General features: G+C 35.6%; 1 protein-coding gene across 2 annotated transcripts in view; it reads left to right on the forward strand.

Moving 5' to 3' along the window:
• Window positions 1-762: 762 nt before the first annotated feature.
• Window positions 763-27,413, forward strand: part of ntng1b (netrin g1b) — a 167,463-nt gene continuing 140,812 nt past the window's right edge. The window contains exons 1-2 of one of the 2 annotated variants that reach the window (XM_009298418.5): window positions 763-904; window positions 14,469-15,040. In XM_009298418.5, coding sequence (XP_009296693.1) covers window positions 14,765-15,040 — 276 coding nt within the window. In that variant the 5' untranslated portion in view covers window positions 763-904; window positions 14,469-14,764. Of the gene's footprint in view, window positions 905-1,262; window positions 1,574-14,468; window positions 15,041-27,413 lie in introns of those variants that run through there. The other variant, XM_682846.9, reaches the window with a different exon arrangement.

Raw genomic sequence — 27,413 nt, forward strand, 5'->3', positions numbered from 1 at the left:
AGTTTTGCAAAAGTTTTTTATCAAAAAAAAATTGTGCAAATATGTGAAACCAGGCTAGCGTGTGTGGCATTTTGTTACATAAATAAAAATACTGAAAGAAGTTAAGGTCAAACTGTATGATTTAACTATGCACTGTAAAAAAGCTCGGCTGTTTCAACGCAATTTTGGATAAAATATGGACTAACCCAACCTTTGTCCATCTTTTGGATTGAAATAAACTAACATTTTAAAATGTCTATCAACATGCTTCAATGTACTTTCCAAGAAAAAAAAATAACTGTGAAGGCCTAATTTTCACACATGAAATGCTCTCCATCTGACCTTAAACCCCATTGCAAGTCATTGGGACTCATTGAAGGAGTCTTTACAGAGAGTTTTACCTCAGGGTCAGATAGCAGAGAGGATCTCATTGTCAATAAAAAATAAATAAATAAAACAAATAAATCACAGCAAAAATGTATTGCAGCTGAAAAAAAATCGGTGACATGTATTTGGTTGTCAAAACAATCATGGAAACCCTTACAAGACTTGACTCAATTTGAGCATTATCATATTGTTTAGCATAACTATATCTGTATGATAGGATGGAGAATATGACAAGTTTATCATTTATCAGTGCAGAATTGCAACATTGTCTCATAACAGTAATTTGTCATAAATGTAAACGTTTAAACTTAAATGTATATAATACTAAATGTTATGTGCTACTAAACATACTAAATACTGTATATTAAATATACTTTAATACTAAAAAGAAAAGCCATTCGAGTTCATACAAATGCAGCGGGTGTTAGTGTGTCACTGCTGCTCATTCAACATGCGCGCGAACTGAACTCTTCTGAAAACACTCGCGAGGAAAGAGGCTGCACATCAACAGTCCACAGAGGTCAACAAAAACAAAACGGTCAGTAATCATCAGTTTTTTTTCAAGTGCTTTGCATAAGCAACAATTTGTTTAACGGATGGAGCTTTTGAAAATTACGCTCGTAATCATTTAATGTTATGCGCTTTTATTTGCTATTTAACAAATGTACTTTTAACTTAATCTGTGATTTATTTTTTCGACGCAGATTCTATGACTTAATGATCGTTCAGAACGAGAAAAGCGTTGTCTAGTTATACTGTATTGAGCTTGTATATGCTGCTACCTGGCATGTTAACCTGTTAAACAGATCTCTAAACGTACCCGCGGCTGAGGGTTTTTTAGGACCCAGCGGAGAGCTCAAGTGCGCGGCTTGAATACGCTTCATTCCCTCAAACTTACATTTGGAGATGATCGCTTTCAGCAGGTTAGTTGTTCTCTCTCTGGCAGAATAGCTATGCGCTGACTGCAACTGAATCCGACTGGAGGTCTAGTCGTAATAACTGGCAAATTGCGGGCTGAGTGACTTTTTATTGACAGAGGTTGGAGTTCTTATCAGTAAAGTATGTTCAGATGGCCGATAAGCAGTTGACAGACGTTTAGGAGAACCTGTGCGCTGCATTCAGTCAGTTGCTGGTGGAGTAAAATCTCTGGGACATGATCTAATCAGGATTCATTCACTGGATGCTTTCAGTCTGCAAAACTGACAAGGTGGGTTATTTTATTTTGTCCCTCGCATGCTGCATGAGGCTGAAGAGTGTTATCATCATCCATGTACAGGTATTTTCTCAGCATCCCTAGAGGAAATCAACTGAGGCAGGTAAAAAAAAAAAACTTACAGTTGTGTAGCCTTGCCTATTATGAGTCGCGCTTTCGTGTGAATGATCGCTCAGGTGTTTTCTTGTCTTTTCCTTTCTTTGTTCAAATAAGTTATTTTATTTCTGACACCTCCAATTTAATTACGGCTAAATGACTTGATCGAATTGCATATATTTCCGTTAATCTATTCGTACAGTCATATTAGTTAATCTTTTGTTGGTTTCGTATAAAGGAGTGCATATCACACATTCAATTTATCACCCTCAACTTGACACCAAGCTCATATTCTTTCATTACCTTTCCACGCCTCATGCGCGCGGGTGTTCCAGGTGCGACACTGCTTCACATATTGAAGATCAACACTGTTGTCTCTAAATGAAAATGTTTTGTCTAGTGCTGTCAGTAGCGAGGGTTTTTATACTCGCTCACTTTGCCTGTTGCACATTTTCCTCATTCAACCTTAGAAATTATGTCTTGAATATAGCAGAAAAAGGTGTGACTTGATATATCAGTATAATCTTTGAAATTTGGAAAATTGCCCTTGTCTATACTCCAATTAGTTAGAAAACCAAGTGCATTTAAGAACCCAGGAACTGATTTGGTTAACTGAAGAACCTTTTTATTAAGGGTTTATACTAAGATATTAATCTTAAAATGCTTAAAATGAGATATTTACTCATTCTAACAAAAACATATTGTGTGTTAGGTTATATTTATAACGATATATATCATCATAAGAGTAACTGGCCATTAGGCGAACGTGCTGTGCCACTGTGCAGCCTCTTTTGGTATAATTATAATATCATTATTTTAGTTTTGTAAAAAACAAAGTTAAATAACTATATTTCATAATTGTAATATTTTTATAACATAATATTGTCACCTTTATTTCAAAAAGCCAAGTATACTTTTTATATGGCTTTTTGTATCAATATTTAACATTTTGGGTAAAGATTTGGTATAGTTAGAATTAAAAACATCTAACTAAAAATAAAAAAATAAAAATAAAGGACGTTCAGGTTGATGGTAAGATGGTTTTCAAAAATCTTAAAAGACCATAAAGATTGTTCTTTTGATGGTATTTGTTACTTCATCTGGAGCTCAGAACAGATATGTTATTTCAGTGGATCAAGTTTAATGGAAAGACATATATCTGTGTGATATTATATGTGTTGCGATATATCAGCTTGAGGATATGTGTGAGGGTGAACTAATCTTTGCAGTTCAGTTCATTTTTTTTTTTTCTTGAGTGAACATTGTCCACACCCTGAAAAATGGAACATTTTTATAACCAAACTAAATGATTTGTGATTAAACAGATGCGTAAAGCATATGACGCAGTATAAATTCACGCACAACTTTTACTCTCACTTCCAAAGCAATATTTTTAAAATCAAATTGAGACTATTCATATTTTAACGATGCAATTTTTATACCAAATCTCTTAAACATAACCAACAGTAGATGAATCTCACAAGCATCACTGGCTCATTGCCAGTTGCTTTTCTCTTAACTGAAGCTCAACACAGAGATGTTACTTCGGTGGATTAAACTGAAAAGACTTGACTCTGTGTTAATCTCAGCAGTGTGTACATGGGAATGTGAGTAGCACTTCAGACCACATGTCACTCTGTGTGTGTGTCAGAGCATGCAAACCTTTCAGGAAAGCGTCATTTAATTATGCATGTTTTATTTTTTTTTTTTTTTTTGGAATATGATGAATAAGGTCTGATGGGAAGCAAGCAGCAGGCTGAATTGCCATTAGTCATGGTAAGATTGATTTAGTCTCACATGTTTAGAAGAACATCCCAAGCCCTTTTAAAGACTCTCTTTTGGAACCATGTAATCATTCTATTTGTTTTAGTGGATAAAATACTTTAAAATGCTCTTAAAACAGTTCTTTTACGTAATTTTGGCTGATAGAACCCGAAATAATTATTCATTGGCATGACTGTGAAAACTGCCTTTTGGAACTACTTTATTTTTATAAGTGTAGATATGTGCAATGCTTCGTTTTCTTACTGACATCATTAACACCATAGCAGATGCTAATCTGTCAGTTCAGAAACTGACAGAAAACAAAGCTTCACAACCTTAAAAAAGATTCCAGGGTGCTAAGCTATTAGGACTTGATTCAGTTTCAGCACCTGAACAGCTCCAGAGCCTTTGTGCACAAGTCTGCCATGTTAGACATATGGTAGTGTGTGTTTGAGAGGAAGAGGAGGGGGTTCAAGGAAAAAGCAGGGATGATCAAGGAATGTCAGTTAGTATTGACAGGCTGAGGAATAGCAAAGTTAGTGAAAAGACCACTGAATGAATAGAAGTGTCCACAGAGGTTTCACCGTGTACCCGAGAGGCTATAACCAATGTGAGCCGTGTGCTGTGAGTGTCCCATGACTTAAAAACACTTTGGTATGCTTCAGTTACCTGGAGAGTAAAATACAAGTGAACACAGGAGGGTGTTTTCAGAGATTCCAAGAAGAAAAAAAGAAAAACGGAGAGATGAAAAAACTATCACTGCTGTTTTTCTTTCATTCCAAGACATATAGGACACTTGTAAAACATTCATGGTCCCTTTTTTTCATAGCGAAATGTCTTATTTTCTTGCTGTTGGAATCCACACTTATAAAAATGTGCGTTCCGCTCAGAAGATAAATATGAGAATTTTTTAAATGGAAATTATACCTCTTAAAGGACCAGCTCACTCTAAAATGGATGTTTATATTTATCATTTCAAACCTCCATTTTGTCTTTTTCAGAAGTTTTGAAGTCCCTGTTTTTATTAAAGTTTAATTAATGGGATTTTGAATCTTTCAAGGCTCACAAAAAAATCACAAAATAAATATACACTTGATTATGAAAACAGTGTTAATAGAAATATGCGCTTCAGCAACACATTCTCACTCAGATGCCGCCCCAGGTACCGTTTTGGCATCGTTTTTTTTTTTTTTTTTTTTTGATGTGCTTGATCCTTCGATGCTTTTGGTATTTCTCATTATGCGTTGTGTGTATTTGCAAGATACAAATCATTTGAAATAAATGAATATTTTCAGAAATATTTTAGACCTACCCCATACCTAACCCTAAACCTACCAACTTCTGAACAACATAAATAAGCTACAGGCACATAAAAGTAGTCACATGTATTTATTCAATATAATCAAGTTAAGTTGCATTCCAAGTCCTGTAAAGCCATGATAGGTATTTATGTGAAGAACGAAGTGATTCAGAAGTTGAAAATGATCTGGCTCCCGCTCGCACGTACCTTCCAATTCAAAAAGATGCTGCTGCCTATTAACGTGGCGTGTCTGGTCATGGGACACAGAGTGAGCCAATAGCATTAGACAACTGAAGCTCACTTGGAAAACCTGGAATAAACTGGAACTGTATTTATATCTGTCAGCTACATGTTTTACATTGCCAAATAGTTTGGTTAATGCTAGAAGCTGGGAAACATGCTTGTAAATATGTTCACAGTGGAACGAAAGTAAAATAGTTTTGGTTGTTTACTTTAGAAAAACTCACCAAAAAAATATTACCAAAAATGATATTTAATCACAGCGATAAACATGCAGATGCCTTTAGTGTCAGTAAATATATTCATCGCCAAATGTTTCTTAAGGACCCAGAACAACTGTGTAGGGCTATCCTAATCATCAAAGAGTGGTTGTTAAAGGGGTCAGAGCATCAATTTGTGATGAGTCGGTAGTGAGATTTTTGTGACACCATAAAAATGTACTTATAAAAATACATTTAGCCTCAGTTGTTGGGTAAAATTAATGCTACAAGGCTGTATAACTCCAACAGCATTTGTGACTTTTTACACTAATGATATTATGGACATATTATTTACAAATAAAGTATTTTTTGTACTGTCTATTATTTGTAATCAAATACATTTGTCTCACCATATGGGCAAACATACAAACAAACATACCAAAAACATACCCTAAGTAGCGTATTTCAGAAATGCAAAAATGTACACAGTGCCCTCTAGTGGATTTTTCATCTGAAACGAGCAATGAAATGTATTTAAAGCAATGCATTGTACGCTTTGCTAACATGTTTACAGAGTCACTTTTTTCATTTATACATTATGTGAAATGTCCATAGTTTTTCACATCTTTAATTCAAGGGAGCTTGCGATTTCTCATTTAATGTTTCATAGGAGATTGCAAGTATTGAGCACTGCTGACTCACAGCAAGAAGGTCGCTGGTTCGAGTCCTGGCTGGGCCAGTTGACATTTCTGTGTGGAGTTTGCGTGTTCTCCCCAAATTCACGTGGGTTTCCTGCGGGTGCTCAGGTTTACCTCACAGTCCAAAGACATGAGCTATAGGTGAATTAAATAAACTAAATTGTCCGTGTGTGTGTGTGTGTGTGTGTGTTTGTGTTTGTGTGAGAGAGAGAGAGAGAATAAGAATGTGTATGGGTGTTTCCCAATACTGGGTTGCAGCTGGAAGGGCATCTGCCTTGTAAAATACTGAAACACTTGGTGGTTCATTCCGCTGTGGAAACCCCTTAAATAGCAAATAAGCCAAAGGGGAAATGAATGAATGAAAATGTAAGTTCTAGTTTTTGTTACTTGAAATGAGTAATATACGTTATGTTACTACAATAAAAAAAATCTACATTTTTTAAAAACTTTTTTTATTTGCCATTTTGCCATTTGTTTTATTAAACATTTACTAAAATCTCATTCAATAAAATAAATGAAACTAAAATGAAGACTGTAAAAGTAAAATACCTTGTCACTTCAAATAAAAGAAATGCTAACTTAAAATAATATGTAGTAAAAATGTTGTTAATTGATAAAAATTGATTTGTTATTAAAACCAAATATATAAAAAACTAATTAAATCAAAATGTCAACTTTTAAAACTTTTTCAATAATTAAATTAAATTAAATTAAATTCACAGTGGCACAGTGGGTAGCACAATCGCCTCACAGCAAGAAGGTTGCTGGTTTGAGCCTTGGCTGGGTCAGTTGGCATTTCTTTGTGGAGTTTGCATGTTCTCTCTGTGCTCATGTGGGTTTCCTCCGGGTGCTCCGTTTTCCCCCTCAAGTCCAAAGACATGTGGTACAGGTAAATTGGGTAAGCTAAATTGTCTGTAGTGTATGTGTGTGAATGAGTGTGTGTGGTTGTTTCCCAGTGATTGGTTGTGGCCGGAAGAGCATCTGCTGCGTAAAAACATGCTGGATAAGTTGGCGGTTCATTCCACTGTGGTGACCCCAGATTATTAAAAGCTAAAAAGAAAATGAATAAATTAAATAAAATTCATTCATTCATTCATTCATTCATTCATTCATTCATTCATTCATTCATTCATTCATTTTCTTTCCAACTTAGTCCCTTTATTAATCAGGGGTCACCACAGCGGAACGAACCACCCAAATTAAATTAAATTAAATTAAATTAAATTAAATTAAATTAAATTAAATTAAATTAAATTAAATTAAATTAAATTAAATTAATTAAATTATTATAAGAATTAAAAATTACGAAGGATACTTCTAAGGTGAACTATTCCTTCAAGATTAAAGATCTGGTATAATAATATGATATATTATTATCTACATCTAAAATTAACATAATCCAACATACAGTATCAGTATAAACCATGTTGATTAGGTGTTTTTGTGAATGCATCTCAAACTTCAGTGGCTAGAAAACCACTCCTGACCAATTTTGGAAAAACCCTCAATTTATTTGTGATGAGCTGGCGCTTCCACACTCTCCATTCATCTCTAGAAAATTCCAGGAAGCTCTCATTCCTCTGTTATCTCCCTCCGATGTATTAGTTTCCTCTCTAATGCAAGCCTGATAAGCTCACACTTCTCAAATTCCTAGTGTTAAGTGCATGGAAAAAAATTTCTCCCATCTCCACTGTAACCCAATCACGGGACTGGGAGTCTGAAGCTTTATCTGGATTAGGAGTGTGATAAAACACTTGTGTGATATCGGACCGCACCTTATCTACACCCTCTATCCATGACTGCCGCCTTTAACTTATCGCCCGTTCTTGCGCTTTAGAGCAGCCACTATTTCAGTCCTATTACTGACATTTTTTATGAAAGCCATGATGCTGACGGCTATACAGTAATGTCTTATTAATCACATCCTGCCCCGTGCCAGAGGCTGAACGTGGTAATTGGCTCCTTGTTAGACGTCAGCATGATTGACAAAGCACATTTACAGGCTGCTCTGTCTCATCTATCATAGCTCGTCCCCCAATTTAAGGGGGCACCAACCTAATCAAGTCAACCAATCACATCCCATCGTCAAGAATTCCTTATTTTGATGGATACGATGGAGGAGTGCATTTAGAGACCTGTTTTTTCATGCGTCATGTGCTTTTACCATTGATTTTAAATGATTGATAGTGACCGATACACTACAAAAAGGGAAATGTTACTCTAAAGGACTTCTCTATAAAATGTACACACCTTTTTGATGTAGAAACAGAAGTTTAGAAGAACAATAGTTTTACACTGCTCATTTCAATACGGTGAGGTTGTCACTAAGAACTTTAAAGTCACTATTAAACCATATGAACAAGCATCATAAAAGAAACATATTATGGCTTATTCACACAAAAAATAATAAAGATAAGTTTTAGCATCTGCAAATACTAACAAATGATACTTAAGCGATCTTTCATAGTATTTATCGATATATTTTATCAAAAATAAGACCACATGGAAAACAATTTCAAGAGTTCACACTTAAAAGGGGGAAAAAAGAAAAATAAGGCTAGATTAAATATATTAATTTATATTGGACACACATCTGGTACTTGTATTTGCTCCTGCTATACGTCCACAACTTCACACATTGGGTTAAATTAGGCTTTACAGTTTCCATGTTCAGTCCTTTTCTAGAAATCTTTTCAAGAAAAAGGAAGCAGCTTTACAACCTGTCATTTAATCAGAAGTTAAAGTCAAAGCCGAGCTGACAGCCAATCTTTCCTAGGCTCAGCAAAACTTGCAAAAAATACCTCTGTATTCCTGCAACTGCAATATTTGCACAAATATTTCTTATTCAAATCTTCAGCTACGCTATTTACTTTGTGAATTTGTTTTACATTTATTTACACCTTGACCGATTTTTGTATGACATGGCCATTAAAAATATGATGTTCCTTAACCAGATGGTTTTTTAAGTTACTTTTAAAGAGAATGTTACTTCAGTCATGTTGTTGTAATGTTATGAGAAGACTAGTAACACAATAAAAAAATAAAAAAATAAATTAAAAAAAAAATTTGTGAATTTGTCAAACTTTATAAAAAAAACCTAGATTTTTTTTTTTGCCAAATCGCCCAGCCCTACCTGACCTCAAGGGATCCTTGAGTCCAGGGCTCCCTCCCTTTGCAGGGCGATATCAATACTCCCCTATCAAAACTCCCCCGCAGTTGAGGCTAAGGTAAACTTTCTGAGAGCGAGACATCTAGTAAAAGAGACTTAGGTTCATTTTGTCTTGGGAGAAAACCCAAGACAAACCGGGGGGTAACCGACGCGGACACGGGGAGAACATGCCAGCTACGCACAGAAATACCAGATGGTCCAGCAAGGAGCCAGAGCCATTGTAATTCTTGTTGTGAGGCAACAGCACTTGTCAATCCTGAGTTTAATATATTAAATTTCACTTCAATGCGCTTTTGAGATTACACTCCTGTTGTGTCTATTGTGGCTAAGCAACAATCAGCTGTGCTCTCCACCACTGACAAACCTTTGCTGCTTCATTGGTACAGATTTAGAACAATTTTTAAAATTTTATTCCACAGGGCTGTTAAATGACAACCCGCCAAATGCGGGTAGATTTCAGGTTAGACAGACACCTTCACTAGCCACTTTGGCTGGTTGAAAATAATTTTTTAATTGTAGTTTTCTTAAAAGCAGGGTTCGACAATAAGGATGGCCCAATATTCGTGCAAATGTGATCTTAGAATCGAGCAGCAGCATGACTAACAAATATAATTTTGTTCGAATTATAATAAAAATAAGCCGCTTGAATACGTAATGAGAGGATGATCACTCCCGCCAACAGCTGATGTGATGCATGCGTTTAAAACACGTACGCTCGACTGTTTAAAACACATGCGCGCTCCCGTTTCCTTGCTTGAAGCAACCATGCGTGAAAACGCAAGTGATGTGATCGGTTCTCTTTCAAATAGACAAAAAGTAATGTTCATGCACCCACTGTCTTGCTGCTCTGAAGAGCTCCAGATTGGTCTTCTTGTAAGCAGGACCGGTGGATATTAACTTCCCATTTATGTGCAGTTAAATGGTATCAGCTGTCTTTTTTTTTTTTTAATCTTTTGTTAGATAAAAAGTATAGTATACAGCAATATTTTGCTTGTTTTGACATATTATTTAAAATATGTGGCTAAGAAATATATATATATTTTTTATTTTTAGTGTGGTTAGAGATTAATTTGGTAAATCCTTTGAGCTGTAAAAAGTTGTGTAAAATAAAAAGTAATTACAACACTATGAAACAATGACCCATGTGCTCATGCTCACTGAGCAAGTTCATATACAACATATACAAAAAGTAAAATGAATGAGGAGGCATGTGGACTTTCCATATTTATGCATATAAATTATATTTTCCCTACAACAAAATTCCGGCTATAGTGAAATTGTTGAGTGGCTAGTGATGTTGGTAAGCTACTAGCCACACTGGCTGGTGATCAAAAAGGTCAATGTCAAGCCCTGATTATGTCGATGCATGTTCTTAAATCTGTAATTATTTTAGGGAGATGCACAGCTAAATTAGCTCATTACAGATCTTTTGTTAATCCTGGAACAGCATTAGTGTTTAAAAACATGGTCTTGACCCTTTCCCAACACATAAACCTAAGCCTAACCATAACCTACCGAGAAGATCAAAAGCAGTGAGAAATAATTAGTGAATATGAATGTTGACATTAACAAATCCCCCATGGTTAATTGGAATGTTTTAATTTTCCCAGGTGTGCATTATTATTATTATTATTATTTTTTTACGATTTAATCAGTTGCTTTATCACATAATTATAGTTATTATCTTTGGTGCAAACAGACATGCTGTATTCTAAATCTTCTGAAACCATATGATAGATCTGCAGGAGAAAGGCAGAGATTTATTAAAAGCCATTATTAATTCGTAATCAGCTTGTGCAGTACACCTTTCAAATCTCATTTCTGTTCATGTATATTCAAATGGTGGTTTTAAATGTGTGTCACACTAGGCTTGATGTCAGAGATGCCAAAGGTGACTGTTTCCTATGTCTTGTTTCTGATCTGAGTGTACCAAATTTGAATATATGCATATTTAAAAATGAGCACAAATGAGAATTAAGAACAGACAGATGGGAAATTGTTAGAGTACCAACTTAATGGGATAATTCATCCAAAAATTTAAATTTACTCACTTTTTAAAAAACTTTTTCTAAACAAAAATTTTGCTATTGAAAACAAGATATTTTGAAGAACGTTACAAACCGGTAAGTAACCATTGTCTCCATAGTAGGAAAAGCAAATATTATAGAAGTCTGTAGTTACCGGTTTCTAACATTTTTCAAAATATCTTCTTTTGTGTTCAACAGAAGAAAGAAAGTCAAACAGGTTTGTGACAAGTGAAGAGTAAATGATGACAGGATTGTAAGTTTTGGGTGAGCTGTCCATTTAAATTTCTTTCTGTTCTTCAAACAAATTTAATGGCACTACTTTAGAAGATTTAAATGCAGTCCTTGAATTACACAGAGCACTTTGATGAAACTTTTATGATGCTTTTTTGTCATATTTGAAGCTTGACAGCCCCTGGTCATGAGGGTGAGTCAAATCATAGCAGAAATTTCATTTTTGGGTGAACCTCTCCGACAGCTATTTCAACCTGGCCTGACCCTCAAAAATGTCTTTCATTTGCTGTAACCTGCTGTGGCCAGGTTAATTCAGTCCAATGCAATAACCCGTTTTTTACTCATATGAAATGAGTTACTTTTATGAAGATGTGGACAGACATATTTTTTGCAGGTAGAGTCTCATATTGTGGCTATATTTTAAAAAGTTCTTCATTTTTGAGAGTTAGTTTTGTAAAAATAACCTAATCTTTGTTTATTAATTAACAATAATCATTATTAATGGCACAGCATGCAATTTTCACTGCCTGTGGCCATGTATTCATGTATTCACATTCAAACAAATGTGTAGTTTAATGACGCAGTGAATGAGTGTGGATTTATGGAAGTTGTGGTCTCCATTACATCCCAGGTAGATTACATTTTCAGGACTCTATGTTTATGCATGAGCTTAAACAATCATAACTTATTATCATGGTGGTGTGAAGCAGAGTGTGGCTGAAAGCTGTCTAAGTGCTGTCTAATAAAAACACACAACACATTAAAGTGTAGTTGGTGTTTTCCTGTTTTCTGTAAAACCAAACGTGAAATCAGTTCATGTCACTAGTTCAAATTGCTTTAGTATTCTTCTGTATGTGTAAACATTTTAACTACACTACCTGACAAAAGTCTTGTCGTCAATCACAGTTGTAAGAGCAACAAATAATAATTTGATCATGGGAAATACTAGTTGATTATTTAGAAAAGTGACAGAAGCTAGATTTTTTCTGATGAATCATCTGTTGAGCTGCATCCCAATCATTCATTCATTCATTTTCTTGTCGGCTTAGTCCCTTTATTAATCCGGGGTCGCCACAGCAGAATGAACCGCCAACTTATCCAGCAAGTTTTTATGCAGCGGATGCCCTTCCAGCCGCAACCCATCTCTGGGAAACATCTACACATTCACATTCATACACTACGGACAATTTGGCCTACCCAATTCACATGTCTTTGGACTAAGGGGGAAACCGGAGCACCCGGAGGAAACCCACACAAAGGCAGGGAGAACATGCCAACTCCACACAGAAACGCCAACTTAGCCGAGGTTCGAACCAGCGACCCAGCAACCTTCTTACTGTGAGGCGACAGCACTACCTACTGCGCCACTGCCTTGCCCCGCATCCCAATCATCACAAATAAATATACATGAATCCGCATGGACCCAATATTCTCACAGAAATCAGTCAAGTTTGATGAAGGAAAAATCATGGTTTGGGGTTACATTCAGTATGGGCCGTGTGAGAGATCTGTAGAGTGAACGGCAACATCAACAGCCTGAGGTATCAAGACATTACTGCTGCCCATTACATTTCAAACCACAGATTCTTCAGCAGGATAGTGCTCCTTCTCATACTACAGCCTCCACATCAAAGTTTCTGCAAGCAAAGAAGGTCAGTGTCATCCAGGATTGGCCAACCCAGTCATCAGACAAAAACATTATTGAGCATATATGGGTAAAATGAAGGAGGAGGCATTATATATAATTAAAGGCATGATCATATTTTATTTTGGTAAAATAAGTGTAATCTAGAGGCCTTTGCATTTCATACAAGCCACTTCTGATACCAAAAGTTATTATTTGTTGTTCCTAAAACTTGGATAGGAGACAAGATTTTTGTCAGGTTCTGTAGTGCATCTTCATGAAGAGAAAGACATTTGTTCATTGACCATCTAGATATTTCCATATTGATCAAGTTGCAATTGTTGATGTAGACACCTGTGCCAACCCATCCAGTGATAGAGAGTATAGAGGAGTTGAAGTCAGATGTGAAAGCACATTAACCATGGTATATAAGCAAGATGAACGAATGAACATTATTAGTTCTTGAAAAAATAATAATAATAATTGTACAACTTCTTGGAATGTATCACACTTTTCAATCATGGAAAGACATCACTGAAACACCTTTTGAACTATGTGTCACTACATGACAAACATGGGAAATCGAATAGTATGAAGAGGAGTGTTTTGCTGAGCATATGCTTTATATAAAAGCTGGAAAAAATGAAGACACCACCTCAGGTTTTTCCAATTTCTATGGATGTGTTGGATTCTCTATAGGTATAGCATCTGTTTATTCTATATGTCTGATAAAAGTTCTTCCAAATTTCATATAAAATATTGCCATTTGGAGCAATTTAGATTTTCAGACAATGGAATTTAGTCAAAATAGAAATTATTTTTATTTGTTGCATTTGAAAATTAGGGTTAATTTGTATATTCTATTCTTTTTTTTTTTTTTACTCTTCTGAAGTTAAAACTTTAGTATTATTTAAAAATTAGAAAAGTTAATATTAATTGATTAATCTAATAACCTTTTTTTAAATTCAAAGACACATTGTATACATATCCATATTGTAATTCAAGGGAAACTGAGAAACATGCAGTATATATATATATATATATATATATATATATATATATATATATATATATATATATATATATATATATATATATATATATATAAAGAGCATCTGAAGAAAAAATCCTTTGCACTAGTAATAAGGGCTTCAGAATCTGACATTAAAATGCCTATGAAGTCCATTAAGGTCTATGAAATATAAAATATGCATACCATTTCTATATCTAGCAAAATTATTGACCTGTTTCTGCCTCACACGCAAACTGAATCCCTGAAATCTCAAACTGCCAAGAGACTATGGAGAGATGTGCAGACGTAAGACGTCCGGTTTGTGCCTTGCAGGGATGTTTGGCTATTTGTCTTCCTTAATAAGCAGGTATTTTTAGGACATTTCTCTATGAAGTCCGTCTCGGCTATAGAAAACACTTGACCTGCACCTCCTCACCTTTTCCACCAGGCTCCTCGTTATTTGCACAACACCATTTCTAAAAGCTGACACACTCTCGTTTCCCTCTCTTTTTCTTCTCATCCCCACAGACTTCAGAAAGTACACAGGGAAATGGCGATGGACAGCCGGATGATCCGAAATGGCCTCCACTAATGGCGTCAAGAAGGAATTAATACCACTCATTCACACCGGTGACCCACAGCTTTGTCAAAACACGTTCAAGCAACACAATCAGATGAAAGGAAACAAACAAATGAAATTAAAGCAGCTTAAAGAAGCAGAGTCAAAGCTGGCACAGATGCTGGCCTCTTTCCCCCTTTAAAGTTGAATTTTGCGGTCTGCCTCATCACCCTCTGCCAGCTTATTGTTTATCAGACTCTGTTTAATGAGGCATCAGAAGAAATCCGCAACCATGCATTTTCTGCTAGCGTTTGTACTACAGGCCCTGTGGGTGAATTGGTGTCACGCCACACAGCATTACCTGGCCTCGTGGGGGCATTATGATGTTTGTAAGTCTCAGGTACATGCTGAGGATCGCCTAGCCTGGCATTACATGGCCTGCCAGCCTGAAGCCACTGATATGACCCAATACCTGTCTATGGTGTCTTTGGATCCACCCAATATCACCTGCGGAGACCCACCTGAGATGTACTGCGCACTGGTGAGTTTACATTTTTGTATTGTTTATTTTTCTTTAATAATCGTTTTACTGGTGTATTAATATATATGACAACATCAGGCGCCAAACCATACTACTTTGGTATTACTATCTACTATTGGTATCATTGTACTTCTTTATTATACATGTCGTGCAGTCAATTTCTTGTATAGAATTACTTGTGTACATGAATCTTCTTAGTTTTTTCTCTTCATAGATAATGAAATAAGTGACTCTTAAATCAATATTTTTGTCTATTTATTTATTTAAATTTATTCTTTATTTTATATGGTGGCCAACAAAACACGAACACATTTTCACATTTCACAACGCAAACAAATTAATAAAATATATTAATAAAATTAATTTAATAAAACGCGCTGCATTTTCTCACAATGCAAACAAATTAATAAAACGCGCTGCATTTTCTCACAATGCAAACAAATTAATAAAATGCGCTGCATTTTTTCACAATGCAAACAAATTAATTAAATGAGCTGCATTTTCTCATAATGCAAACAAATTAATAAAATGCGCTGCATTTTCTCACAATGCAAACAAATTAATAAAACATACTGCATTTTTCTCACAATGCAAACAAATTAATAAAATGCGCTGCATTTTTTCACAATGCAAACAAATTAATAAAACACACTGCATTTTTCTCACATCGCAAACAAATTAATAAAATGCACTGCATTTTTCTCACATCGCAAACAAATTAATAAAACACACTGCATTTTTCTCACAATGCAAACAAATTAATTAAATGAGCTGCATTTTCTCATAATGCAAACAAATTAATAAAACACGCTGCATTTTCTCACAACGCAAACAAATTAATAAAACACACTGCATTTTTCTCACAATGCAAACAAATTAATTAAATGAGCTGCATTTTCTCACAACGCAAACAAATTAATAAAATGCGATGCATTTTCTTACAACGCAAACAAATTAATAAAATGCCCTGCATTTTCACACACAACACTTGCAAAAACAACAGAACACAACGAAAATGTTTCAAGAGGACCTAAAAACGTAAGGGATGGTGCTGTACCGTGTCTATTGCTCAGTAAAGTTGTAGGTGATCTTTGAAAGGTGAGTTCTTTGTTTGTTTATTTTAATTTCATGATTCCCTTGTCTTTTGAATTTTATTAGTCTAAATAATTTTTTTGAAGACATTTCTGTTGTGTTCTGTGATATTTAAAAAGTGTTATGAGAAAGCATTTTGTATTTTCGTAAATTCTTTGCATTGTGAGAAAATGCAACACATTTATTAATTTGTTTGTGTTGTGTGAAAATGCAGCGTTTTAAAAAAAAATGTGTTTGTGTTGTGAGAATTTGCAACACATGTGCTGTCCAAAGGATGAAGGTCTTTTCTTAAATATTTCTTAAATTGCAGTATGTTAAACTCTCTCAGCCACCATAATTTTTCTTGATACATAGCTACAAAATAATTAGTTTGAAATCTATATAGGTGACTTTTGAGAAATGTTACAAAATATATATTTTTTAATAAATGCTGAAATAATTTAATAAAAAACAACATATAATGGTTTCTATAAAACTAATAGTAATAATAACAACAAAACAACTAATCAATAACAATGATACTAAATACATTATTCAGTACACTGACGCATAAATAAAAAAAAATAAAAAAAAAATTACAAATTTGACAAATTATTGACCTCAAATGTTTCATTGATAATAAGATTGGCCTTTGCTTGCACTTAATTGCACTTAATTATTTCAAAGAAATTTGATATTTTTGGGGTGGCACGGTGGCTAAGTGGGTAGCCTCACAGCAAGAATGTTGCTGGTTCAAGTCCCAGCTGGGTCAGTTGGCATTTCTGTGTGTTTGCATATTCTCCCTGTGTTCGTGTGGGTTTGCTCCGGGTGCTCCGGTTACCCCAACAAGTCCAAAGACATGTGGTATAGGTAAATTTTGTAAGCTAAATTGTCCATAGTGTATGTGTGTGAATGAGAGTGTAGGGTGTTTCCCAGTGATGAGATGAAGCTGGAAGAACATCCACTGCCCGTAAAACATGTGCTGGATAAGTTGGCAGTTCATTAGGCTGTGGCAACCCCTGATGAATAAAGGGACCAAGCCAAAAAGAAAATGAATGAACGAATGAATGAATATATAATGGTTTCAACAAAACTAATAAACACTGCCTTTTGAATACCAGTAATAATAACAACATAAGAACAAATCAATAACAATGATGAATAAATAAATAAATAAATAAATATATGGGGTGGCACAGTGGGCAGCACGATCGCCTCACAATAAGAAGGGCACTGGTTCAAACTCGGGTTGGGTAACTTGGCATTTCTGTGTGGAGTTGCATGTTCTCCCCGTGTTCCCCTGGGTTTCCTCCAGGCACTAAGGTTTCCTCCGCAGTCCAAAGATGAGCGGTACAGGTGAATTGGATGAGCTAAATTGGCTGTAGTGTATGTGTGTGAATGCAAGAGTGTATGGGTGTTTCCCATTACTGGGCTGCAGCTGGAAGGGCATCCGCTGCACAAAACATATGCTGGATAAGTTGGCAGTGAATGAATGAATAAATAGCGATACATGTTATAGTTTTTTAAATAATTAAATAATTCAGTACACAGACGCTTGAATTAAAAACATTTTTACAAATGATTGACCCCAATGTTTCATTGATAATGAAATATACATAAGATTGGCTATAATTGTTCTTAATTTGTTCAAGTAAATTAAATATTTGGGCAAATTAACCTCAAGAGAGGAAGTATACAGTGTAAACTTTAATACTCATAGCATGTTATAGATGTTACTTCTTTTTTTGTTCTTTTTTTTCTGATTTGTAAAGGTGTACAGCAAAGACTGCATACGCTAAGGATGGCAAGGTCATAGTATGTTCATAAAATATTAATCTATTTCATGCTCACTGAGTTCACAACATATTCTGTGAAGATTTCACAGATGGTCAACAGAACTGCAGAAAGGTGCTGGTATGCTTGTGTAATGTGCACAGTAAATATTAATATTGCATACAGTATCTGTTTAATTATAATTTCGTCTTCTGTATATTTTTGTGAAGACACAAATCTTTACAATTTCAATGACATTTACACTAAACTATGGATCAGCAAAATGAGAACGAAAGACTCTTATCATGTTGAGCGAAAGATCACCTGATATAAGTGGAACGTCAATTATTTAAAGTGTTGAAGGTAATGTATTTTATTCATGAGAGGCTTTATTCAGAAGCGCATTGAAAAAAATGTGTCAAGCAGTGAAAAACTGTCAGAAATCAGTATGAGGCAAACTGACCCTTCATAGACCTGAAATTATGAGCTATTGAGTTGAACACTTAGTAATTAAAAACAATAATTTGCATGTCATTTAAGCATTTTATATTTTACTATTACTATACATTTATATAGCTTATATCATCACTTTTTTTGCCCAAACCATTGACACAAAATTGTTCTGGGCTAAACAAGGCTAAACTTGGGTTGATAGTAAAAATCTAATAGACATCTTAGAATAGCCAAAATCTAGACTTGTCGTCAAATAGACAGATTAAACAAACTTTATATGTGTAGTCATTCATTTCTTTTTATTTTAAGACTAGTCTAGTTGTGGCCTATTCTTAGACGTTTATTCGATTTTCTCTGACAGCCCAAATTTATGACATTAGCTGCATCCCAAATCGCATACTTATGCACTAGTCTTCGCCATTTTGTAGTATAAATAGTGCAAGGAGTGTGTTCACACTGAAAAATCAAAAAATAATAAGTGCACTTTAATTACCCGGATGATGTACTCATTCAGCCGCTAGTGTGGAGTGTGAAGTGTGGAATGATGGACACTTCACGCACTCAACAACCGCAGGTTTACTTATGTAGCGGAAGGGGCGGAGCTATCGGAGGCACTTGTTGAATAACTTTATTTATTTTGGATGGTGAAAGCAAAATTCTCCTACGAGAGTGATTATAGCGGCTACCGATGGTGAATGCGGTTATTCTCATGGCAGGTATTATTTGATAATTTGGTTGTTTATTTCACTGATTTGGCAACCGTCAAACGTCATCAGGGAAATGGTTTGAATTTCCACTTAGTAAAAAAAAACATTAGTGTGCCATTTGGGACGACACTACATACATATACTATCCTGTTGAGTGTGTAAGTGCTTAAGTACATAGTGCATGAGTGCATAGTGTATAGTGTGCCAATTGGGACGCAGCTAATGTTTAGACGTCTATTTGACATCTTTAAAATATAAATAAATAAATGTTCTCCGGGAACCACCAACTTATCCAGCATATGATTTACACAGCGTATGCCCTTCCAGCTGCAACCCAGTATTGGGAAACATCCATACACACTTTTTCACACTACAGCCAATTAGTATATCCAATATACTAAACCTGAGCACCCGGAGGAAATCCATGTTAACATGGGGAGAACATGTAAACTCCACACAGAAATGCCATTGCTGGAACCAGTGATCTTGTTGTGAGGTGACCGGGCTAAACACTAAGCCACCGTATTGCCTAGAAAAGTAAACAATGTAAATTTTGATTTCACACAGACGTTAAGGATCACTGTGCAGCCATTTAAACGTCAGCCACTATATTCCAAACCATATATTTTTACCAATATGATAGCAAGACGAGTTGCTTTAATAACATAATTTAATAGAGGCCACAACAATTATGTTATAAACATGCATAAAAAAAAGATCGTAGAACATTATTTCACTTCTATTTTGCCAAGCTTTCTGTGTCTATAAAATCATTTTTGTGCTTTTTTTAAATCTGATTCAGACACCAAAACACTTTGACCCACACATAACATAACTACCACAATGTGCATCTCACACTGCATAATTAAAACCACACACAGCTTGTCACAAAATACCATTTCTGTTTCTTCATGACCGTAATCTGACCACGAACCGACAGTCAGTCTAATAGACGTCAGCATTATGGCAGTGCCAAGCGTCAGGTCGCTCTGCCCAGTGTAAGGTCAACATCATTTGAGGTAACAAGCCAGTCATGAAGGACCGAGTTGATCTCATCTTCACCATCTTAACAATGAGAGCTGTTTCTTTTTTTTTTTTTTTTCAATCATGCCTTGGGGGAAAGTAAGGTTGGGGAAACAGCGGTGTCATGTAACAGCAATGAGGAGTTATGTGTTAAGTGCAGCGCTCAAGGGCACAATAGCTATGCTCGGTGGTTGGTGCTACAGAACACAGAGTATCTCGTTACTCAGCAATATTTTCACTTGATGCCTCATTAGGCTTTTTATAGCGGGAGGCGAGTGCAATATTTCTGATATAATTACACAGTTAAACTAATTTACTAACTCCACGCCATGGCTTCAATCCATTAAAAGGTTCAATCAGTTGTGTTCGCTAAGAAGCTTAAACTTCCTGGCATGATCAAATATGATAAAGGGAAAAAAGGAACGGCAGATGGTTAATTCAAGATGCTATCAAATTTTTATGAGTAACCCCCCCCAATGCGCGCTGGAATAACCCAGATGACTGGTGTAAAGTAAACAAGGAGATAAAGCACTGCTGTGGGCCTCATACCGACATGCTCAACAATTCACCTTGTGTCCAACATAAACTTGATAAAATTTATACTTAGAGTGGCAGTAAAGAGGGCTTTCTGTGACGAATAGTTTTTATTGTTGGATAATATATCTATTTTTTTTTTTTTACTTATGGACCTTACCCCTAAGCATAAATGTATTTGGAAAACGTTATACACTGTAAAAAATCCATTGGGCTGGGGTGCCAGAAAAAAAAATCATAAAATAACAGTCGTTAAATGACAGAAATTCACAGTAAAATAACAGACGAGGAAATTTCCTTAATTTTTTTTTCCTGATAATTTCAGTAATTTAACGTCTGTAATTTTACAGTAAATTTCTGTAATTTAACAGCCATTATTTAAATTCTTAAATTTTTTTAAAAATATATATTTTTTTTTTCTGTGTACTTCGATACAGCATTGTATTATAATTTTACAATTTGTGTATACGCATGCAGACGTATAACAATATGCACAAATAATTTAATGTAATTGTTATGATTAAAATCAAGAAACAAATACCACTTTTGGCAACTGCCTTGGATTAAAGCTTCTGCTAAAGGAATAAATGTAAAACAAAATGTTATTTATTACTAATCATTTCAAATACATTAAAAGTCCAGCAGGCCCGGATTGACCGGTGGGCCGGTCAGTTTTTTGGCCGCGAAGGCCGGTGTCACTAGCTCCAGAATCTGTTGCTTACAGCAGTAATACTTTTTAAATCAATGTATTTATTTACTTGACCACAGTCTTCTTATTCAATATTTTACCGCAGCTCTGCTCTTTTTATCTATTTTCTCGCAGTCTCGTGATCAAGATGCAGCCTGCAGGTTGAAAGTCATGTAACTGTTGTGGTCGAGTGATTAGCATGTTAGATTTTGACACCACTGACCTGGGTTTGATCCTCGTCTGAGTAATTTATTTATTTTTTTTTTCATTTTTATTGTTAAGACATAAAATACTGTTAGGGTTGTTGAACATTTGAAGTTCTAAAGCAGCTGTATTTAAAAAAAAAGACGTGATAGTTTAAATAGAAACTGAATTGGAAATGACCTTATTTCAATATAGTCAGTCGTGAACTGAGGTGGGCCGGTCTGAGGCTTGAAACTCCAGGACAGAAAAGGAGTCCCACTCCGGCCCTGAAGTCCAGTCTACTGTGCCATGTCAGCCTTCAACTGTTGTTTAGTAAATGATTAGTAATTTATTGATGTAATAGTCTTAGGTCTTAGGTAAAATAATAAAGTTTTAAAACAAGTATAGTGTTTAAAACAATTATAGTGTGAGTATATAATGACAGAATCAACATTTTTGGGTGAACTATCCCTTTAAAGTAATGAAAAGTTGAAGACGTATAAATTTCAGACCTTTTTTGTTAAATAAATTATTTTCTTTTTGAGTATTGTTTACCTAATGAATAAAACTAAAATAACAGTAATGTTTTAAGTATTTACAGATTTTGTATTGTCACAAAATATTGCAAAATTACCAATATTAATAAATGAGCACAAATAATTACAGAACACATAGGATCGTGTGACACTGAATACTAAGTAGTAAATGATGCTGAAATTTCAGCTTTTAGAATAAAATGAATATTTTATTTTAATATTTTTTATATTGTTTTATGTTTCACAAAGCTACTCTTTTACCATATTTCCAATAAAAATCCAGCTTTGGAGGTATAAGTAAAGCAAAGAATATATATTAAAAATAAAAATAAAAAGTCTATGAAAACATCAGTGATATATTAAAAGCTGCTTATAATGAAAGCTATTTTTTTCTGTATTGATGCCATGTATAAAGACATTGGCATGTATTGCAGATTACTTTTATTTATTTATATAGTATATGAATTGTGCTTGAGGTGTTGCAGTAACTGAACAGTTGTGCTTAAGCATGATCCTGCATCTCATCAACTTGTCCAAGATGACCATATGTAATGTAATGTTTATTTATATAGCGCATTTATGAAGTTTGGCCATACACGCAAAGCTCTTCATAATCATTCGGGGGTCTCCACACCACCACTGGTGTGCAGCATCCACTTGGATGATGCATTGGACAACAATAGGACAACAGCTCACCACTCACCAGCTATACATGTAGGTGGAGTGGAGAGACAGAGATACAGACAGTGATTTACCAATTTGTTGGATGAGGATGATTTGGAAGCCATGATGGTAAGGGCCAATGGCGGAAATTTAGCCAGTACACCCGAGTTATACCCCTTATCTTTATGAGAAGTGCCATGGGATTTTTTAATGACCACAGAGAGTAATTTACTAATTTAAGTAATTTAATGTCTCAGAAAGACGTTACAGCACACTGACAGTATAGCATCCCCTTTACTTTACTGGGGCTTTAGAACTCACACAAACAACAGGTTGAGCACCCCCTGCTGGCCTCACTAACGCTACTGTACTTCCAACAGCAACCTAGTTTTCCCCAAGTGTGCCGCAAGCCTACGTTTGAGTGAAGGTTTCGGCCGTTAGATCGCCCCCTGGGGGCTGGCTGCAGTACAAGTCATAAAGCCCGCCTCCTCCGTGTTAATGAAGGAGACTTGAGCCCAAATAAAAAAAAATATTACACTTGCAATAAAATGTCCTGAAAGATAGTTCTGGTCGATTAAGGCACTGGTTATTGTGCTGAAATAGGTGCAGATCTTCATTTTTGTAAACAGTTTGTTTTTAGCAGTAATTTAATGCTGGGCGTGTCATCGTGATTGACAGCTGTGATTGACAGTTTCTCAAAGCGCGGCGTCTGAGCTTCGGCAGGAGACTGAAGTAGACTGAAATGTTATTATTCGATTTCTGTGTTATTTTACCATGACAAAATGAGTTCAGCAGTAAACTATAGTTTCTGACATACATGATCCTGGTGGAACACTGTTTATTCGCTAAGTTCAGGGCTTTTTTCGGGCTTTATTAGTTTGCTGATACACGCCTAGCCACCCAGATAGCAAAACACAGTTCCGGCTAGATTCTCACCTGCCGGAGACTTATCTTTTAGAGCTCAGACTGACTAATGTTACCTCTGCTGGAACTACTCCGGATGCCTGGACTCACTACCCAATTCCAGCCCGAGTCAATCGAGCCAGATGCGGCGGCCGAGCGAGCAGGCGCTGCCGCATGCGAGCCGGAATCAGCACCGCGACGCCGCGAGTAAGTTATGCGCTGTGGCCTGGAGCTGGCGCGATTGAATATATAAAACCCTCATATTTGTTAACGTTATTACATCCATTTGTGTTGATATGACAGCAAACGCATGCTGAGAAGTTCGGGGGGCGTAGGTGATTTTACATAAAGCGTTTGATTGGAAGCTCGACTCTGCTCATTTTCGCGGCTCCTCCTCTGGCTTCATCAGACAGTCCTTCTGCGCATGTCAAGGCTCCAATTTCATCAGTCTTTTGCGACAGTTTGTGCCCGTCAAGCAGGCGTTTTGCCCTCAAGGCGTTCAATGGGAAAAAGGGCTGTCGCGTCGTCCATATTTTTTACAGTCATTGGTTTTCCCATGTGGTCTCCCATCAAGGTATTGACCAGGCGCAGCCCTGCTTAGCTTCAGTGAATAATTGCAGGGCTGCAGGCTGTAGCAATGTATTATCAATTAGCACAACCGAACCAAAAATAAAAGACCTTTAAATATAGATAACACTTAATTGAGCATTTGTATTATGAAACATATGTTTCTATCCAAAAATGTGGATGAACTTTATGCGCAAAACTGGATTACCGCATAAAAAAACATACTAATTAAGAGCATTTCTATCCAGCGAGTCAAAGCGAACAAAATCGTCACTTCCTGATTAACTGGTGCCAAATATCAACAGTAAAAACTGAATCTGCTGGAGTAGGAGAAGCCGCGTCAATCTTTTCTTCATGTAATAAAGGACTTGCGCCTCAGAAGGCAATCCTGACAGGCAGTGAATGCGCAGTGTTTGAAGGTGTTATACGCAGAGCACAGACACTCTTGATTCTGGAGGTCATTAATAATATTATAACATTAATACTGACACGGTAAGTTGTTTTAGAATGACCTAAACTAAAATTCAGATGTTCTACAGTGTGCTTAGCCTGCTGGTTTGTCCATTTACACACATTTTCATCATCACATGACCTCTTATAACAAAATTACATAACCTTTTTTAATACGCATACTGAAATTTGTGCGGTAAACGTGTTTCCATCATAGTTTATGCGCATCTTTTCTTATCGAATAAAAAGTTTATCCTACTCAGTTATGCGCTTTTTCTTTTGCGCATTTTTTTATGTTTTTAATGCGCATTTTTTAAAATGTATGTGCATCTTGGTGTTTCCATCAACCGTTTTTTTGGCGCATATACAAAATGCGGGTATAAATTGGTGGATGGAAACAGAGCTAGTGTCATGCTGGAAGCTAATGTTCTTAAAGATGCCTGCTAGTAAAATCTTTCGTCTAATATCTATAATGTTTAAAATACTCCGCATAATTGACTGCTTCTTGAATATTAAGTATGTCTTTGGGGAGATGTGTCTCAAACTTATCTTACTGAAGCCAGTGTTTTCCTGAAGATGTCTTAGATTTCAGAAAAGTCTGCCCACAGGTAGATTCATGACAGGAATTTTAAACAGCCTGCGGTGCAAGACTTTAAACATATTCCTGCGGAGAGAGATCGTCTGAAATAATCTGAGCCAAAAACACAAAAAGGCATCTCATGAACCCAGCCAGTGGTTATTTTCTTGTGTGGATCATCTCTAATAACACTAGAAAGATGAAGATATAATAGTTTTATGGTCGTTGATTTGCATAATCAGTAAACTGAATGTAGAATTCTTGAACCTGTCCAGCCATGCATAGTTGTGATATTAATAATACATCGTTAGGTATAATAATACTATTACTTTCATACATTATGGGTGGGAAAACAAGGTGGATCTAAATGCTACTTTATAAGGTTTAATTATAAATAGAAGATAAACATTACTCAGCCGGTCCTGTAGTTCACACTTGTTTTGATTGACAAGTACCTGCACATACCTAGACTTAACATATAATGACTTGCATTTTTTAACAACATTTCTTCATTGAAGTTTACACAGAGACACTAACAGTGTAGGTTCATGTAGGTTCAAATCTGTCTACACTGTAAACCCTAATTTTGTCTTTACTTAAACAATCAAGTAAAGTTGACTGAACATAACTTAAAATGTTGGTCCTATCACATAAAAAAATATGAGTTAATTTAACTCATGTACCATGAAAACGCATAAACTTAAGATGTCAAGTGTAGTGAACTTAAAATGATTATTAATTGAAAAAAATAGGTCATTTTCTCAAATGTAGTGTTGAATGTTTTAAGTGCAATGTTTTTTTTTTTTAAATCAGAAAAAAGGGCGTATAATTATTCATCATAATGTGAATTAATGGCAACTTATTATTTTTTTTAATTTACAATAAATATATATATAAAAAATTATATATATATATAATTAGGGCGAAGCAGTGGTGCAGTAGGTAGTGCTGTTGCCTCACAGGTCACTGGTTCGTGGGGACTGTGGGGGATACCAGAGCACCCAGAGGAAACCCACACGAACGCAGGGAGAACATGCAAACTCCACACAGAAACGCCAACTGAGCCGAGGTTCGAAACAGCAATCCAGCGACCCAGCAACCTTCTTGCTGTGAGCCTGCAGCACTACCTACTGTGCCATATATATATTCATTCATTTCATTCATTTATTTACTTGTCAGCTAAGTCGCTTTATTAATCCGGGTTCGCCACAGCGGAATGAACCGCAAACTTATCCAGCAAGTTTTTACGCAGGGGATGCCCTTCCAGCCGCAACCCATCTCTGGGAAACATTCACACATACATTCACACACACAATCATACACTACGGACAGTTTAGCCTACCCAATTCACCTGTACCGCTTGTCTTTAGACTGTGGGGGAAACCGGAGCACTTGGAGGAAACCCACGCGAACGCAGGGAGAACATGCAAACTCCACACAAAAACTGCAACTGAGCCGAGGCTGGAACCTGTGACCTTCTTCCTGTGAGGCGACAGCACTACGCACTACATATATATATATATATATATATATATATATATATATATATATATATATATATATATATATATATATATATATATATATATATATATATATATATATAGATAGATATGTGCTCCGGTTTTCCCCACAGTCCAAAGACATGTGGTACAGTAGAGAGATTGCAGGAGGTACATCAAACTGTTTAAATTGTCCTAGTTGGGAAACCTTGCGTTTTAAGCTCAGCCTAAGGGCTACCTTATTGTCCAGATAACTGAATATTTGGAAAATGTATTGGTATGCTGTCTGAATAAGATGTGACATTTTGGATACCATCATTGTGAAGTTTTATTCCTCAATTATCTGCAAGTTGATAAATCAGCGCAAAAGTAGATCAACATTTTTTAATGTTTTTTTTACTCTGAATCAGTGACAAGTTTTTGTTTTTTATGCTTAACTTAAGGAAAATACTATCGTCCAACAGCTAAGACATTTTTTGTTTTGTTTTGAGAGAAGTTTCATCGTAATATAGTACTCCGTTTGATGAGCAGAACAATTTAAGTATAGTCTACTAAACCGGCAAGTAAAATAAACTCAATTAATATAGTTTTGTTAACTTATTAGGGTTTTCAGTGTATAGTTGACAATGCTGTTGTATAAATGTACCCTAAAATCAACATAAAATAAATAAATTATAATGAGGCATAAAAAGAAGCAAAATCTGTTTCTTTGGCAACAAATGAGAACCAGAAACACACAAAGA

Source organism: Danio rerio, chromosome 2 (assembly GCF_049306965.1).
Source record: "Danio rerio strain Tuebingen ecotype United States chromosome 2, GRCz12tu, whole genome shotgun sequence".
In the NCBI taxonomy this organism is placed as follows: Eukaryota; Metazoa; Chordata; class Actinopteri; order Cypriniformes; family Danionidae; genus Danio; species Danio rerio.